Source organism: Panthera pardus, unplaced genomic scaffold (assembly GCF_024362965.1).
Source record: "Panthera pardus isolate Hobbes unplaced genomic scaffold, ASM2436296v1 HiC_scaffold_27, whole genome shotgun sequence".
Lineage (NCBI taxonomy): Eukaryota > Metazoa > Chordata > Mammalia > Carnivora > Felidae > Panthera > Panthera pardus.
This window is the reverse complement of record NW_026526843.1, coordinates 1,534,120-1,549,899: the sequence shown is the minus strand read 5'-3', so window position 1 is coordinate 1,549,899 and position 15,780 is coordinate 1,534,120. Positions and strand designations below refer to the sequence as shown.

The window sequence follows — 15,780 nt, the reverse complement described above, 5'->3', positions numbered from 1 at the left end:
TAGCAAAGCTCAGTTTTATTCTCTGCAGTAGCAAACATTCAAATGGCAAACAAAACAAGGGGACCATGAGTGCCCAAGGGCTCGGGCCCTCATTGCCCTCAGAAGACCAGGCAGGCCCCCAACCTCAGGTGGCAGCTAGTGCAGGAATCACTGCCCTAGGAAGGACGGACCGCCCAGACGCCAGACGGGGGACACGAGGCTAGACCTTAGCCCCCTTTCGCCAGCGCAGACTTAGCGGGAAACGGGGGGCCCGAAGCGCTGCATGGTCCGAATCACCAGGGAAAGCTGGTCAAGAAAGTTGATGATGGAAATTCGGAGGAGGCGAGAGTTTTCAGCTCTCCAGCGGCTGAGAGAGAAAAGGCAATCAAGTTGGAGGTGGTGGCTCCTCCCCTTCCTCGCTCCGCCCCCCCCCCCCCCCCCCAGGCACCCATCCCTCGCACCCTTCTCCCCCCAGGAGCACCCCCCTCCACAGGTGCAGGTGTTAGAGCCTGCGGGGCCCCCTCCCCGCACCTAGTGCTCACGGCTCCAGCAGAGCATCCCCCCCCGTGGAGACGACCCGCCACCTGCAGCCACCCCGACCCAGGCCCTTCCAGAACTTACACGGCCAGGACGCTGTCAGTTACGGTGAGCTGCTTCTCCACAATGCCTCCGTGCGGTTCGCGATCTGGGGCCAAGGACGCACAGGCGATCTCCGCCTCCAACTGGGACGGGAAAGGCACGCCGAGGGCGCTGGGTGCAGATTCGGTTAAGGTACCACCCCTACTCACTTAGGGCCTGAGCCCCCTTCTCAGGCCACCCTGACGAGGCCACCCACTCCCGGCCCTAATGGCTCGCGGCCACCCCGTTACCAGGCCCGTGTCCGCCCACCGCCCCCGGGAACCCGTTTCCCCCCTGCTCTCCTTCCTTCCTCCTCCCCCACCTCTCTCCAGCCACCCCTGGACCACCCTGCTCTCAGATCTTTACCCCACGCCCCGCAGGTTACCGCGGCTCCTCTCCCTTTCCGCCCCCTGCCCATGCCCCGCCGTCCCCTCGGCTAGGATACAATATGTGTGTTCGGGTTTCCGGCCTTCCGGTCGTGGAGAGGGCATCTCCGCCTGGCCCCGGGGCGTGCTGTGGTCGCGGGACACGCGGAGCTGCGCCGGCGACCGCGGCCTCCGTGCCTGCGCTGCAAAGGCCGCCACAGCCGCCCTGGCCCTGGCCCTGGCCCTCCCGGCTGTTGTCGGCGCCGCCCGCCGGGCCGCCGGCGTCTGCGGCTGCCGCCTGCATGGTCGCCGCGCTCCGCCTCAGACCCCGCCCTTCGAGCACAGGCCCGGCCGCTCGCCCAGTCGGCGGGCGGCTGAGGGGCTGCATCTCATTCCCGAAGCTCCGCCCCGCGCGCCGACCCCGCCCTCCCCGCGCACGCGCAAACGGGCCGTCGGGAGGCTGCCGGGCGCGTGGCCGGTTCCCGCCAAAGCGACGCTGTCCCAGGCTCTCTCGGACCCTGGCTGCGGAAGCCCCGCCTATCACAGCTCGATGCCACCCCCAGGCGCCTGCGCCAACGGGCTCCTAGGGTTCCTAGTGAGGCCGCCAGCCTGCGGCCGGTCCCCGCCCAGCCGGCCTTTCCGCCCTTGGGCCCTGGGAGACCCCCTGGCTTACCTAGACTATGAGCGCTTCCTCATAAAGCCCACGCAAGTCACCCCGGCCTCCCGGGAGCGCCAAGGCCAACATTTCCCCACCCCCACCTCCCGGTCATTCCCTTGGGCGCCTGCCTGGTTCCCGCCCAGCCAGCTCGGCCAGGAGCCCCTAGAGACTACCCCCGCCCCACCCTTGTCCTCCTAGCCAATGAGGGCTCCCTCCTAAGGCTCCGCCCCCAAGCGTCCAAAGCAACCGGGCTCCCAGGAGCGCCTGCGCAAACGGACCCCCCTGTGCTCCTCCTGGGCCCAGAACTGCTTCCTGCGCCCCTTTCCCCACAGCCAGCTCCGCCCCCGCGTCCCCTGCCCCGCAGCCCGCTCTGCCCTGGGCTCCCGGAGACCCCGCCGTTGGCAGCCTAGCCAGCAGCTGCTCCCTCACCAATAGTCGCCACGCGCTGTGACGTGTGACACCACTGCACCCACGCAAACCAGTCCTACCTCAGCTCCACCCCCTCCCCACACCCGTAGCCCCTCCCCAGACCTCGTGGGAGGCCGCCAGACACCACGGCCTGTTGTCCAGAGGGCCCTGTCTCTTCCTTGGGCTCAGTGTCCCCAGCACGTGGGGCTCCACGACCTCGCAGCAGGACCTCCAGTCCTCGTGGAGGGAGATGGGCCACAGCCCACACAGACACGGCCCCGCACCCCGTCCCCGTCCCCTTCCCCGGTACAGGTGGACACGCCAAAGCGGCCTTTGGAGGGGGCGACTGAGCACAGGTGCGGATCAGATCGGCGGTCTGGGAAGGTCACAAAGGGGCTCCCGCCGGGGGGCAAGCCTGCCAGTAGGAGGCAAGGAGGGAAGGGATGGCGACTGGAGCTAAAGTAGTTAGTGGCCGTGGAGAACAGGGATGCGGTCGCATAGGAAAAACCACGATGCAAAAGGGAAATCACTAAAATCCCAACTTAGGAAGCTACTGTATATGTGCACGGAAATCTTGCAACGGTTGCCTGAAGTGTAAATACTTTGTATCTCTGTGTGGTGGGATTGAGGGTGGTCCCCACTTCTTTTTTGTGTATTTCTCCCCCAAAAGGTTCACAGTGACTTTACATGACCTTTAGTGTTTTTAATTTTTTAATTTTATTTTGTAAGTGATCTCTGTGCCCCACATGAAGCTCGAACTCACGACCCCCCTCCCACACACACCCAGGCCAAGAGGCGCATGCTCTACCCAACGAACCAGGCAGCCAGACACCCCTACGATCAAAAAGAGTTAAAAAAAATTTTTTTTAAACATTTACTTATTTTTGAGAGACAGAGACAGAGCATGAGCAGGGGAGGCGCAGAGAGAGAGAGGGAGACACAGAATCCGTAGCAGGCTCCAGGCTCCGAGCTGTCAGCACAGACCCCGACGCAGGGCTCAAACTCACGACCCACAAGATCATGACCTGAGCTGATGTCAGATGGTTAACCAACTGAGCCACCCAGGCACCTGTCTTAATTTTTAATATAAATCACATAACATCACTTACCTATTTAAAATCCTAAAATGATCTCCCATTGCCCTTGGAATCATATCCAAACTCCTTGATGTAGTTGATAAAACTGTGTCACCTGGCTTCCTGCTCATCCATCGTGTACCGTCACCTGTCTGCTGCCTCATTCTCTGCAGCCTGGGGGGCCCTTTGCTCCTGACCAAGGGTGGCCTGCCCTACCACTTTGAATTTATTCTTCTATTTGGAAGACTCCACAAACTTTCCCATAGCTGGCTCCTCCTTGTCTTCAAGATCTTGGCTCCAGTGTCACCTTTGAAAGGCCTGCTGGGTCACCAGTCTAACATCCTACCCCCAGGCATGATTCATCACATTTGCCCATTTTAGTCTGCTGCATAGAATTTTTCATAATCTGAAATGATAATCTGGTTTTGTTTTCTTCTGTATTGGTCATATATCGTCTCTGGTACCTTTTTGTTGTTGTTCAGTGCAGTTTCTTCAGTAGGTGGTTTGTTGCTTGTTGAATGAGAGTATTAAGTACAAGAGTCATGGCTGTGTGGACCCTGCAATCTCTCATATAGGCAGTTACTTCACAGATATGTAACAGTGTATGCACAAAGTGACTCCTTGTAACGTAAGTGGTCATAGGAAACTATGGGGCACAAGGTACAAGTCCATCAGCAGGAAGCTAGTGAAATCAACTATGGTGCATTCATACAATCACCCCAGACAGCAGTTAAAAAAAAAAAAAAGAATCCATAATGAAAAATGAAATGATTTCCGGGATATATTGTTGTGTAAAAAAAAAAAAAAAAAAGAATGCAAAGGACACACACTCTCTCTCTGTCTCTGTGTCTCTGTCTCTCACAGACACACATGTTTATTAGAAAAAAAAACAGGAAGGAGAAACCTGAAACTAATGAAAATAGTCCCCTATAGGGGTCAAAATGGGCATGGGATTTCTTGGATCGTACCATTTTGCACAGTTTTGACTTTGAACCACATAAATAGCTTACATGTTCGAAAGTACATTTGAAAGAGCTAAAAACAACCGAAATGCAAAAGTTGAATACAAACAAAAACAAATGAAAACAAACACATGAGCCTAACTACACATCCAAATGATAATAAAACCACCCAGAGAAAATTCAGGTGATTTTAACTCCGCTTTCTGCTTGTATATCCCTTCAGGGCATTATATTCTAAGGACACAAGAATTGACCTTACTCTTAGTATTTTTGCCGTCAGCAATGGTAGTCATGAGGTTGCAGTGAGGCCATTTGGGGTGTCCTTTAAGGTAGACTGCCCAGTGCAGCAAATGAGTAAATACATCGCTGTTGTCAGCAACCAGAATTCTCTCTGTGGAATGACGAACGGTGAGAAAGGACTGTGATGCTGGATTGCAGTATGAGCTTAAACATACATATTTCCTTGTTTTGTCCGGTGAAAGGGTTTAGAAGCGATGACCCTCCAGTAGCAATGAACACACCCTACACCCAAGCCTTGCTTTCTCCCTGTCATTCTCCACTAAAAGGAACCAGAGCTTCCTGGAGTGATGGGTGATTCCAGAGCTGGGGCAGGAAAAAAAATACATGATGAGCCCGGAGCGCTTCGTAGTGCCAAAAAGTAAGGAAGCGCTTGAAATACAAAAGGAGGAGGCATGTCAGAGGGACACAGGGGCCCACCAGAAAGAACCACGGCTAGAACAGTTTGATCATTCAAAAGGATGTTAGACCTTTTGGCGAGGAGTATGACTGGGAAGGCGGCGCCAGGGAAGGTGCTGGAGTGTTGGCAGTGTTCTGTGGTTTGATCCGGAGGGGATGGATACATGGGTGTTATTTACTTTAAAAATCCATTGAGCGGTACTCTGATGAGTAATGCACGTGACCGCACGCACGCTATAGCCCAATAAAAGTTACCCCCCAAAACATAACTTTTGGATTCTAAGTTGTTGGATAAAAAAGCCCAATGCATCCACCACGGTAATCAAGAAAAAAGAGCCGGAGAAAGAAAAGCTCTTTCGTGAGAAATGCTGCTAACTAATCACTGTAGAACGCGAGCCCTGGCAAACCGCAAGTTTGAAGCCGTCGGTACAATTCGTTCAGGCAAGGGTCGGCATCGTATGGTAAAACCGTTAGAGATTGCTGGGGAACAACACAGGCACACGGGCCCGCGGTGTTTATTACCGCAGACTCCTGGTGCTTTAGGACAGGAAAACGCACCTTTGTGAGGGAGAGGTGTGGCGGCCACAACCTTGACCATGTGACCAGAATGAGCCTCCCCGGTGACGGTGACGGCGCAGCCCCACCCGCGACTCCTGAAGCTGCTGGGGGAGGGAAAGGGCAGAGCAACTGGTCATAGCAGTTGAGCTGAATCTAACGCGGAGGGAATCGGGCAAATCCAGACTCTGGGACATTCTACAAGACAACTGCCCTGGGCTCTTCCAAAACTATTGTTGCTTGATTGCCTACGGAGAACAGAGAGTTTAGAGAGGCCAAGGCGGCCTCCTGCGTCCTGTTAAAAGTCTGCCTGAGTGCTGTCGGCTTTGACTGAGGCAGGCTGTGGCCTGCAGCATCCTCCCAGCCCTGCAGCACCCACCCCTCTCATCTTCCCTCCCTTGCCTGCCCATCACCGCCCCCTTCTGCAGACAAGCTTCCAGAATGCGGGATCCCCTGTCACTGGCACCACCCTCTCTCCTCGCCAGCCTGCAGCTAGCTGCTTCTTGCTTCCCAACATCACCGGCGACCATCTTGTTACTAATGCCTCTTGGCAGTAGTGGACAACCCCTCCTCCTTTCTGGAACGGTATTGTTGGCCCGTCATCCTGAGCTTTCCCTGTGGCTCCGTGTCGGGATGTTCCTTGGCCTTTTCTGCATCTCCTGTGGGTGGAATGCTTCGAGGCCCAGCCCTCTCTCCTCTTCGCCGGCTACACTCTCTGGGAAGCCCCCTCATCTGTCCTCAGAGACTCTAGGACGTCCTGTCCACACCCAACTCCTGAACGTCACTATAGGAGGCCGCACAGGGCTTGGGGTCCCAGTCAGCTCTTCCACCAGGCTCCCACCATGCATCCTGAACACCTCGTTCCTGCCTCCATGTCCATCCTGATCTCCCGGCTGAGTTCCCAACCCCCGTGTCCAACTATCCACTGGCCCGCTCCTAATCACCAGAGGGTTCTTGTGGTTCCTGAGCCAGGAGGCGCTGGCACAAGGGACTCAGCGACCATCTCTAGGGTCTGGCTGAAACGCGCATCCGTGTCGCACCCCTGCAGTGGGCAGTTGCTGCCCCAGGCCGCCATCCAGCCCTGGCTTTGGTTGAGAATCCCCCGCTCCCTCCCACAGCTCGTGGGTACCCAGGGGGCTGGCCTCCCACCACCCACCCCACCCCCGGCCAAAATCATCAGAACGGGACGTGCTTCTGACCAATGAAAGACAGCATTTATTGGCTGGGGGCGTCAGAGAAGGAAGCTACACCGCAGGCCGAGGCGGTGCTCCCGGCTGGGTGCAAACTAGAGATTTGGCGGAAACCGCAGGCCGCCATCTTCCGATCCTGAGGCAGCAGCCTGGGGTGGAGAGCCAGAGGGGAGGCGGGAAGACACTAGGCGTTTGGTGAAATTGTTCATCTGCTGCCAATATCCCGGGGACTTCTCAGTTCTGTAAACTGTTTCCTTTATCGTTTAGACCAATTTCTTTCATGGTTAAACCAATCATTGGAAACCGAAAGCAGCCTGGCTAATATTGTTCCTTTCGGATACAAGTCAGTTTCACGTTCACCTTTAATGGGATTCAAAATTTCAACAAACGTTTCCTGACTGAAAATAAGACGGGAGCATTGGTAAGTCACACGAGCTGCTTGCTATACTCCCAGCTCTCAGGCAGAGCCAGGGACTTGTCTGCTCTTCAAAGCCTGGGGACCCAGCGTTCACCCCATGAGCACCAGGCAGGAGAGTGGCTTCCTTCTAGCCTCGACCGACCTAGGTGTCCTCCTCCAAGGAGCTGGTGACTAGATGACCTCTAGTGCCCGCACATCAGGCAAGGTGGGAGGCTCGGTGCCACCAGCCCACGCTTCTGCCCCCTTCCCAGCGCCCTGAGGTTTCCCTTCAGGCAGTGAGGGGTGTGCAAAGTGAAAGCCCCTGTACGTGTGGCAGGGGAAGGGGTCCACTTCCACACCGTGGGTGAGTGCAGGGTGTGGGGGCCTGTCCAAGGCTGAGTGACCTCGAGTCAGTCACCTGTCATCCCTAAGAGGTGAGAAATGCCCATGTCCAGGCGGAGACAAGCAGAGGGAGTAGCGAAGGGCTGTGACGCGAAGGGCCGGGCCGTCGCATTTCTGGGCCACGCTTGGCCGTTGCTCCGTTTGGGGCCTGCTTACAGAGCGTGGGGTGGACGGAGTGGTGCAGGCCCCTCACCCCAAGACTGGGTAAGAATGAAGGAAATGGAGGTTTCGAGAGCGGCCCTCACTGGGCAGAGTTAACACCTAGGGACCCACGTGGCACAGGGACTCGTCTGAGGTCATACCACACAGGTCCCTGACTCCCCAGCCCGCTTTTCCTTGTCGAGCGCCCACTGGCTGTGGCAGCGGAAGGGCAGCCCGGGGCTGGCTGTCACTTGACCTCCTGCCAATGCCGCACCTGTCAGAGGTCAGGTGACAGGATTGGGCAGCAGGCGCCAGCAGCTTCACTTCTCAGGCGTCAAGAGGAGTCGCTAGAGGATTTGTTCTCAGCGGGCTAAACAAGATTTGCCAAAGGCCGTCCGTCGGAACCCTTCCGAAGGGCCCCTGTTTTCCCTGGGCACTCGGGAGGCATTTTTAGAATCCGGCTGGACTCAGATGCTGGCTCCCTCACTTCACTGCTGGGAGCCTCGTTGTCTTACCTTTTGCGTGAGGCGTGGGAGCAAACCCAGGCAAGAGCCAGGCGTGGACACCCAGGTACTGCCAGGTATTACTATTATTATGAGCCAGATTGCGACGGGAGAACACGTTTAATGCTACATGCAGCTTGTAGCCTGGCTGGGCTCCTCCCCGCACTGAGAATCTTATTTGGAGAACCCCTTCTCCATGGCTTCAGTTACTTCGGGGTGCAGAAAGCGGCTAGCCAAGCGTTCGATGTCATCCAGCGTCAGGCGGTTCAGGGACCTCTCGTAATCCTGAGGAGAGAAGGCCAGGAGGATTCGGGGGTGCCAATGGGGGGGGTACACTAAGACAGAGTCAGGGGACGGGAGCAGCCGGGCCGGGAGCGGATGTCCTGGGCTACCGTTCTCACCCTCTGTAGTTGATCCAGGACTCTGCTGGCATCTGCTGCGCTGAAGTGGCGGGCCAAGACTTTGGAGATCAGCTGCCAGGCCGGTGGGGGTGGCGGCGGGGCCTCGGCCAGTCTCCGGGCAGCGCTTTCTTCCAGTAACACCTTCTCCAGAGGTTTGACCACTAGGTTGAGCTTGGAATTGGGCCCAACGCTGTAATCGGAGAGTCTTTTCCCATCTGCCAAAGAGAGGTTGATGGAATCGTTACGCGCAGCGCAGCTCTGCGGCATCTGAGGAGGGTTCAGTCACCTCCCCGAAGGTAGAGTGGCCAGCACTCTAGCCATCACACTGCTCCTCGGGCTCGGCCTAGGCACCCCGCCCCCTGAATTCCTGCGGGGCTCCCTGGGCGTCTCCTCTTGCCGGGTACCTGCCAGGGCCTTGCCCTTGAACAGCAGCCGCTGCTGGCGCACCGGGACGTTCAGCTTCTCGGAGACCAGATGTTTCAGCGTGGACACCGGCTCGTCCTCCGACACCTGGCCGGGACGAGGGCAGGAGGCAGGAGTTGAGGCCGCGGCCCCCGCAGACGGCGGCTCTCCCGGCCGCCCCCCCCCCCCACCCCCCCCCCCCCCCCCGACCCCTAGCCGGTCCCCGCCCTCGGCCCGACCCCGCGCCCAGGGGGTGGTGAGTGCGCGAGCCGGCAGGCCGGCGGGGACCCGCGACGCTACCTGCAGGCTGCACTCACGGCCCTGGAGCGCTTTCACCGTCAGCTGCATGGCGGCCGCGGCGGCGTCCACTGCGGCCGGCGCGCGCCCCACCGCCCCCCGCTGCGCGCCGCCGCCCCGGGCGCGCGCCGGAACCGCCCGCCGCTGCCGGAAGCAGCGCGAGGGGCGCGCCCCGGCCCCGCCCCGCGCGCCGGGGCCCGGCCCCCCCCCCCCCCCCCCCCGCTCCTCCCCGCCCCCGGCGCCGGAGGAGTCACCTTGGCGTCGGGCCTCGCGAACGCCCGGGCCGACGGATTCGCCTGCCACGGGAGGGAGGAGGAGCGAGTGGGGCCGGATCGGCTTCGTAGGGGAGCTGGGGTTTGGGAGGGGGGGGGGGCCGCCCCCGGCCGACTGACGGGGCGAGTCGGCGCGAACCCCGACTCTCCCTCTCGGGAGTCCACGTAGTGGCCCGGCCCTGCCAAGCTTGCCCCGCTGCTCGCGGGGCCTTCTGCCTCCTCTTTTCTAGTCTGGCCGCAGAAAACTGAGTTTGGGAGCTGGCTGCGGAGCCCGGCCTCTGCCCTCATTCTCCCACGCTCCTTCTAGAACGGCAGGGCCCGCCTCTCCCAGAGAGGGGATGCGTGGGGAGGGAGAGTTGAGACAGAAAGTCTGTGCACGGGTCACCACTGCCACCCACGCCACTCCTCCACCCTGGCCCACATCTACCCAGCCGCACTGTTCCTACCCCACTCCCCAGGCCCCAAAGGTCAAAGACTGGGAGGCACCCGAGCTTGCTTCTCTCTTTTATTGAAATATATTTTCTGAGCAGTGCCCACCTACCTAACTCAGCGTGGCCTCTTTGGCACTGAAAGCTGGAGAATAAAAAACCGGTAAAAAAAATAAGCCTGGATTGTTTTCTGAGTGCATAGTGCATGAGAGCCAAAGGCCTTTGGTACACGAGAGCTGTGGGGGCGGTGGCTGGAGGCCGCGGGCGACGCGTGGTGGAAGCTGGACCCAGGGGCCTCAGGGGACCGGGCACAGGCTGCTATAGATGAGGTGGCCAACAACCAAGGCCAGCATCTCCGAGGTGCCGCTCAGCGCTACAATGAAGGGGGCCTGGGAGGCGTAGTCGGCTTGAAGGCGACGGAGGGACAGCTGCAGCATGGCCAAGGCCAGCAGGCTGTTCTGGACCCCTACCTCAATGCTGACCGTCCGCCGCTGTGCCGCCGGCAGCTTCAGGCACGTGGCCAGGCAGTAGCCCACCAGGAGGCCGACCAGGGGCACCGTGAGGCCCACCAGCACGATAGGGAGCCTGACACCCGCCAGGATGAAGACCCCCATGCGGTAGGCCAGGAAGAGGCCACCCAGGAGCAGCACGAAGCTGAAAGGCTTGATGACGTGCAGCAGCAGCTGGGAGAACTTGGGGAGCTTGGACCTGATCACCACGCCGGCTGCTATGGGGATGGCGATGAACAGCAGGGTCCCCAGGATCTTGGAGATGGGCACGTGGAGCGTTTCATGGATGCTGAGCAGGCGGCTGTAGACGGCGGAGGACAATGGCAGGAAACCGGTGGCAGCCACCGTCGAGATGAACGTCATGGAGATGGCCAGGGTGACGTCCCCTCCGAGGAGGAGGCTGAAGAGGTAGCTCCCCCCGCCGCCGGGTGACGAACAGGTGATGATGAGGCCTAGAGCCAGGGCCTTGGGCAGCACGAAGACCTTGGCCATCAGGAAAGCATAGAAGGGCATGACCAAAAACTGGCCCAGCAGGCCCAGCAGCATGGGCTGGGGGCTCTGCAGGAGCCCTTTCAGAACCTCGAGTTCCACTTTGCACCCAAATGAACACTTGTTGACAAAGATCAGAGGCAGGAGCAAGTAGAGAATCGGGTTCTCCGAGAAGTGGACCAGGTCGGCGCCGAGGGTGGCGGGAGCATCTTCGGCAGGTGAGACCTTGATGCAGAAATCTCTCCGTTCCTCAATTAGCATGGGCGGGGCCTCATGGGGGTCCAGGAGCTGAATGTGGAGCGGGGCTAGCCCAGGCAGGCCCGAGTGGATGCTCACCACGAAGCCGCCCCCACCGCCCCAGGTGATGGCACTCACATTCTTGATGGTCAGCACCTCCGTGTCGAGGGAGGTGACCCTCAGCATGGGGCCAGGCCCTGTCCTGTTGCCCCGGCCCGGGTACTGGCTCGAGATCACAATGATGCCCTCGCTCTCCTCTGGGAACTCAAACTCCATCACAGAGCCGTCCCCAATGCTCAAGTATCGGCCCCCTGTCAGGGGCACCCTGTGGCCCAGAGCTGTGCTGAGGTTGGCACTGGCTGTTCCCCCAGCCCCCAAAGGCAGGCTGGCCAGAAGCAAGGAAGCCCTGAGCATGCCTAGGGGACCTCGGCAACCGCCACCCCCCTCCCAGGCGAGGCCACCACTGGGAGCTGCTCCTGCCCCTCCTGAACACCATGGCTCTTCGCCGAGGACAGTGTGGCCAGGCCCTCTGCGGCTTAGGAGAACAGCCCCGCTGGTGCCGTTGGGCCGTCCGGAGAAGGGTCCGTGGGCCGGGCCTGGCCCTGTGCTGTGCTCCTTGATGGCAGAGCTCTTCCTGAGGACAGACGGGACACAGAAAGGTGGCTGGTCAGGGTGACCAGCTGTGAGGCCGGGAGCAAGGGGATCGGTGAGCCCGCCTGCTGGGACACGCAGCAGAGGCCCTAGACCCAAACCCTGGGACAAGAAGGCAATGGCTAGTGTTGACCCTTAAGTTCCACTTGCCTGTCCCCTCCTCCAGCGTACCTGCGCCGAGTTTCCCATCCCTCGCCCACAGGGGCCACCTACACATAGGAGTTCCTGTTCAGCCTGCTGATCTCCCTGGGCTTTTGCAGTACAGTGAACATGCAGAAATGTCCTGATACCAAGGGACTTGGGAGAGCCACCCCGCAGTCCCATCACCACTAGCCTGTTCCCCGCGGGCTTTGAGCTATAGAGGGGCCACAGTTATACCACAACCAGGACGAAATCTCTGAAAGGCTGCATGGGGATGCCAAGGAGACAAGTCTGGTGAGAGCAAAGGGTGCCTGACTGTCATCTGCCAGGAAGAAAGCAGCTGGCAAAGGGGCATGTGCGGTGGGGCCTTGGGGGCTGATGTCTACCATGGATGTGGAGTTATGAATGGTGCTGCAGTGGCTACCCGGCCTACCCTACATGCGGACGGTGGTGAGATGGGGGTCCCGGGATGGGGGGCAGGTCCTCTCTCTCCAGGGAGCCTGCTGGAAGGGGAAGCAGGAGGGGGTCAAATAGGACCACGTGCTTGCTAGGTGCTTTTCTTCCTCCTGTCAGAGCTCCAACTCATCTGTCCCCAGAATCTGAGCTGCTAGAAGCACTGTGTCACATCTGAGAGGCTCTGCTCAGGGTCCAGAGCCCAGAACTTCCAGTGGGACCTAGTGTTTCCAGTGGGGGAAGGTGCCTCGGGATGGAAAGAGGTTTGCTTGCTTCCTCTTCTCAATTTGGGCTGTCACCAGCCTGTAGTCACATCACCTGCTGGAACTGGGGCAACCAGGATGGGGCCACAGTGGTTTATCATCACTACCGTCGTTTTCCTCTCGGTGCCTGATTGCAGTGTCCCAGTCCTGGAAGAGGCTCTGGCCTCTCGACATCCTATCAGTCTTTGGCCCTGTCCCCCGTCATCTGAGCCTGGGGAGCAGGGGAAGTAGGGTGAATGGGCAGGTTAAGCAAAAACTCATCCCTGGAGAGGTCCCCTCTTACCCGCTGCATGCCATGGCCTCTGCTGCTTTGGAGTTTGGGGGTCACTTACCCTGGAGGCCTTGGTCCAGCTTTGCATCCCACCGCTGAAGAGGGAGGCAGGAAAACCAGAGGGAGTATGAGAAGCAAAGTGGAGGGGAGTCATAGGGAAAAGATGACAGCACCCAGGACTGAAGCCACCGGGGTGGTGTGATGGTTCCTCCCTCCGGGAGGGAGGAGGCTAAGGGCCATCCACCCTGTCCTTCCAGTACTGCTGGCGGCTTTGAGTCACTGCAAGAGAGGTCTGGCCCAGATCCCACACCATTTCTGCTTGAGGGGCTGGAAGACTTTGAGCAGATGCACCCCAAGGCAGGGGAGGGAACCCTGGGCCGGCCGCTTTTTCCACACAGGCCGTGAGTTCGGTGTTTGGGCAGTTGGCATTGCCGACCCGGGGCTCCTCCCTACCTGGGACTCCGGAAGTTGCCGGGTTGGGCACAGAGCTCGAGTGCGAACCGAGGAGGGAGGGGCGCGCCGCCGCCGGGCTCTCGCTGTCGTCCTGCAGTCGGCAGGCGGGTGACCCGTCCGGGCGGTCCCGGGATCGCGCTACGGGCCCTCACGCCACTCCCAGGCCCTGCGGCCGCGCCCGTCGGGCCCGGCCGCCCGAGCGGGCGAGCACGGACCCGGGCCGGGGCCAGAGGCTGCGTTCCGCCCTCCCTTTCCGGCCCAGAGCGCTCACCCGCCGCCGCGGCCCGGGAGTTTGGCGCCGGCGCCAGCGCCTGCCGGCCCGGCGGACGCCTGCGAGCTGGGCCCGCCGGGGCCCTGCCCCGCCCCGCCCCGCCCCGCCCCATCCCACCCCGCCCACAGGGGCCCCGGCCCCGCCCCGCCGAGGCCCCGCCCCTCCCCGCAGCGGCCGGCTCACCTCTAGCGACCGGGGCCCGTTCCGACCGGATGTGACGTATCCGGGAGCGACGAGTCGGCGCGGGCTCGAGGCCCCGGATGCCTTCCGGGTCGTGGTTGGTCCATGCCGTGGGGCTGAGTCTTCTGCGCTTGTTGCCGGGACCACCCGCTCCGGGTTAGGGGCCCTGGTCGGGCCCAAACGCTCTGCGACCCCTGGGGGCAGTGGGACACGGGCTTAGCCGCTAGCAGGGCCGGATCGCCAGCGGGCCGCCGGTGGTGGCGGGAGCCCAGGGTCAGGCGCCGCCTATTCCCACCTTCCTTCGTTCGGCCGTGGACCCAGTGTCTAGTTCCACACTGTGGGACATCAGGGGGCTTGTCCGCTTTTCAAAACTTTTTGGCGCCAGCAGCAGGGTCTGAAGGCCTCACGGACAAGGAATAGACAATCAGATGGCATAAGTTGGGCAAAATGGGGAGACAATAAGCAAGTGCTGAGTCTAAGGAGACTAGCATGTTCCGAAAGGCTGCTGGAAGAACTTGTCACGGCTGTAATGGAAGCTGGTGGCCCCCAGAGTTACAGGTACTTGCCCACGGCAGGTGCACAAGACACATCGTTGAGAACGTAACCAAAACAAAACGGCATTTGTATTTTAATTTTTATTTATTTTTATTTATTTTTAACGTTTATTTATTTTTGAGACAGAGACAGAGCATGAACGAAGGAGGGTCAGACAGAGGGAGACACAGAATCCTAAACAGGCTCCAGGCTCTGAGCTGTCAGCACAGAGCCCGACGCGTGGCTCAAACTCACGGACTGCGAGATCATGACCTGAACCGAAGTCGGACGTTTAACCGACTGAGCCACACAGGCTCCTCTGTATTTTAATTTTTCAAGTACAGAATAACTTTAATAAAAATCTGTTCATTTAAAAAGTAAAAATAGATTAAGTTTAAACTTACTTAAATACATTTTACTTTAAAATTTATATTCGTGTGTGTTTTTTAAAGTTCAGATTGGTACGTGTGTGCGATATGTAAACAGTTAAACACATGGTTGGGGTGTATGCTTAAGATGGTTTGGTTTATGTCAGTGATCAGAAACATTCAGAGGCCCTAGCTCTAGGCTGTTGTTTAGCCTCAGAGGACCAGTAAGGCATAAGCCGTGTGTGTGTGTGTACTTTGTCTAAGAGCATCTCTGTACTGTCCCTCTCAAATGAGGTTGAGGGAGTCCTGATGGAAGCAGGGTGCAGTTTGCAAAAGGGCAGTGGGGGTGGGGCCGTCGGGGACTGGGTATTACTGGCAATAGGGAGAGGGGGAATGGGTCAGCCAGAAAGGCAGGGGAAGGAAAACCTGAAAGACTTGTCCTCCCTGGAGGAAACCTATGTTTCAATCATTCAACTAAATGGGGATTGGGGCCAGGGGTCAAGGGGAACAAATGTAGTCAGAAGGCTGCTCCCCGTTATTGTCAGTCGCTTCAGCACTCCCTGAAAAGCCAGAGTGGGCTGGTGGGGGGTCTGGCATGAGGGAACTTGGCGGCCTCTACAGGAAAAAGGGACGGCTAAATTAAAGGCAAGAGAATGTCATCTAGACTGAGAGAACATACAGAGCAAACGACAGTGACAGCAGTTCGGATGGGAGACCTGCCGCTGTAGTATGTCACAGAGTCACGATGGTGGCCCTAAGAGGTGTGCTTACGCCTACTTTCCTCCTCTCCAGGCAGGTTTGTCCGGGGACACTGTGATAAGTATGCGTGGAAGACGTGTTCTGTACAAGTATGGCATGCACTTGCTATTTACAGGGAAGTGTAGCGACAGCGGTCATTTTTGTCTACCCAGCATCAGCACCTCAATCCCTCCTCCACATTTGGTACACGAGGTTTGCATGGGAATCACCTCATGTGCTAACAACATTACTGGAGCTAGAATTACTGTGGGCATTGGGGTCTGATGTGGGAACACTAGTCCCCCTCTTTTGTCATTGCTTATTTTTGCCTATGTCCGTTTGACTCGGGATTCTGGTTTTTAAAACAAAGGGTGACCTAACTCTGGTAGGTGGGAGTGGGGTTTCGGGGCAGGGGCACCACCCCGGTGGAGGAGGGCTGAAGGATATAGAAAGGTTTACCTCTACTTTGGAA

The 15,780-nt window shown here is 58.8% G+C and overlaps 3 protein-coding genes across 3 annotated transcripts; all 3 read right to left on the bottom strand.

Moving 5' to 3' along the window:
• LAGE3 (L antigen family member 3) lies at positions 1–1,370 on the bottom strand. Its single transcript, XM_053891816.1, has 3 exons — positions 1,043–1,370; positions 601–729; positions 1–346 (listed from the first exon to the last, which is right to left on the bottom strand). The coding sequence occupies exons 1-3, from the start codon at positions 1,348–1,350 to the stop codon at positions 232–234; spliced, it is 552 nt and encodes a 183-aa protein (XP_053747791.1). The 5' UTR covers positions 1,351–1,370; the 3' UTR covers positions 1–231.
• A 5,139-nt stretch (positions 1,371–6,509) lies between these two features.
• UBL4A (ubiquitin like 4A) lies at positions 6,510–9,190 on the bottom strand. The gene is made up of 4 exons (XM_053891689.1): positions 9,054–9,190; positions 8,756–8,861; positions 8,352–8,566; positions 6,510–8,235 (listed from the first exon to the last, which is right to left on the bottom strand). Exons 1-4 carry the CDS (start codon positions 9,099–9,101, stop codon positions 8,125–8,127), a joined length of 480 nt encoding a protein of 159 aa, XP_053747664.1. The 5' UTR covers positions 9,102–9,190; the 3' UTR covers positions 6,510–8,124.
• A 624-nt stretch (positions 9,191–9,814) lies between these two features.
• On the bottom strand, positions 9,815–13,586 carry SLC10A3 (solute carrier family 10 member 3). The gene is given in 4 exon segments (XM_019439699.2): positions 9,815–11,429; positions 11,431–11,619; positions 12,826–12,859; positions 13,218–13,586. Coding segments are annotated over 3 exon segments (1,599 nt in total). The 5' UTR covers positions 12,853–12,859; positions 13,218–13,586; the 3' UTR covers positions 9,815–10,046.
• Positions 13,587–15,780: the final 2,194 nt, after the last annotated feature.

Excerpts from the sequence above, each read along its gene's own strand:
- UBL4A (XM_053891689.1), bottom strand. The coding sequence starts at position 9,101 with ATGCAGCTGACGGTGAAAGCGCTCCAGGGCCGTGAGTGCAGCCTGCAG. Across the intron at positions 8,862-9,053 it reads GCCGTGAGTGCAGCCTGCAG|GTGTCGGAGGACGAGCCGGT; the intron begins GTAGCGTCGCGG and ends CGTCCCGGCCAG. Across the intron at positions 8,567-8,755 it reads CAAGGGCAAGGCCCTGGCAG|ATGGGAAAAGACTCTCCGAT; the intron begins GTACCCGGCAAG and ends TCTCTTTGGCAG.
- LAGE3 (XM_053891816.1), bottom strand. The coding sequence starts at position 1,350 with ATGCAGCCCCTCAGCCGCCCGCCGACTGGGCGAGCGGCCGGGCCTGTG. Across the intron at positions 730-1,042 it reads GAAACCCGAACACACATATT|CGCCCTCGGCGTGCCTTTCC; the intron begins GTATCCTAGCCG and ends ATCTGCACCCAG. Across the intron at positions 347-600 it reads ACTGACAGCGTCCTGGCCGT|CCGCTGGAGAGCTGAAAACT; the intron begins GTAAGTTCTGGA and ends TTTCTCTCTCAG.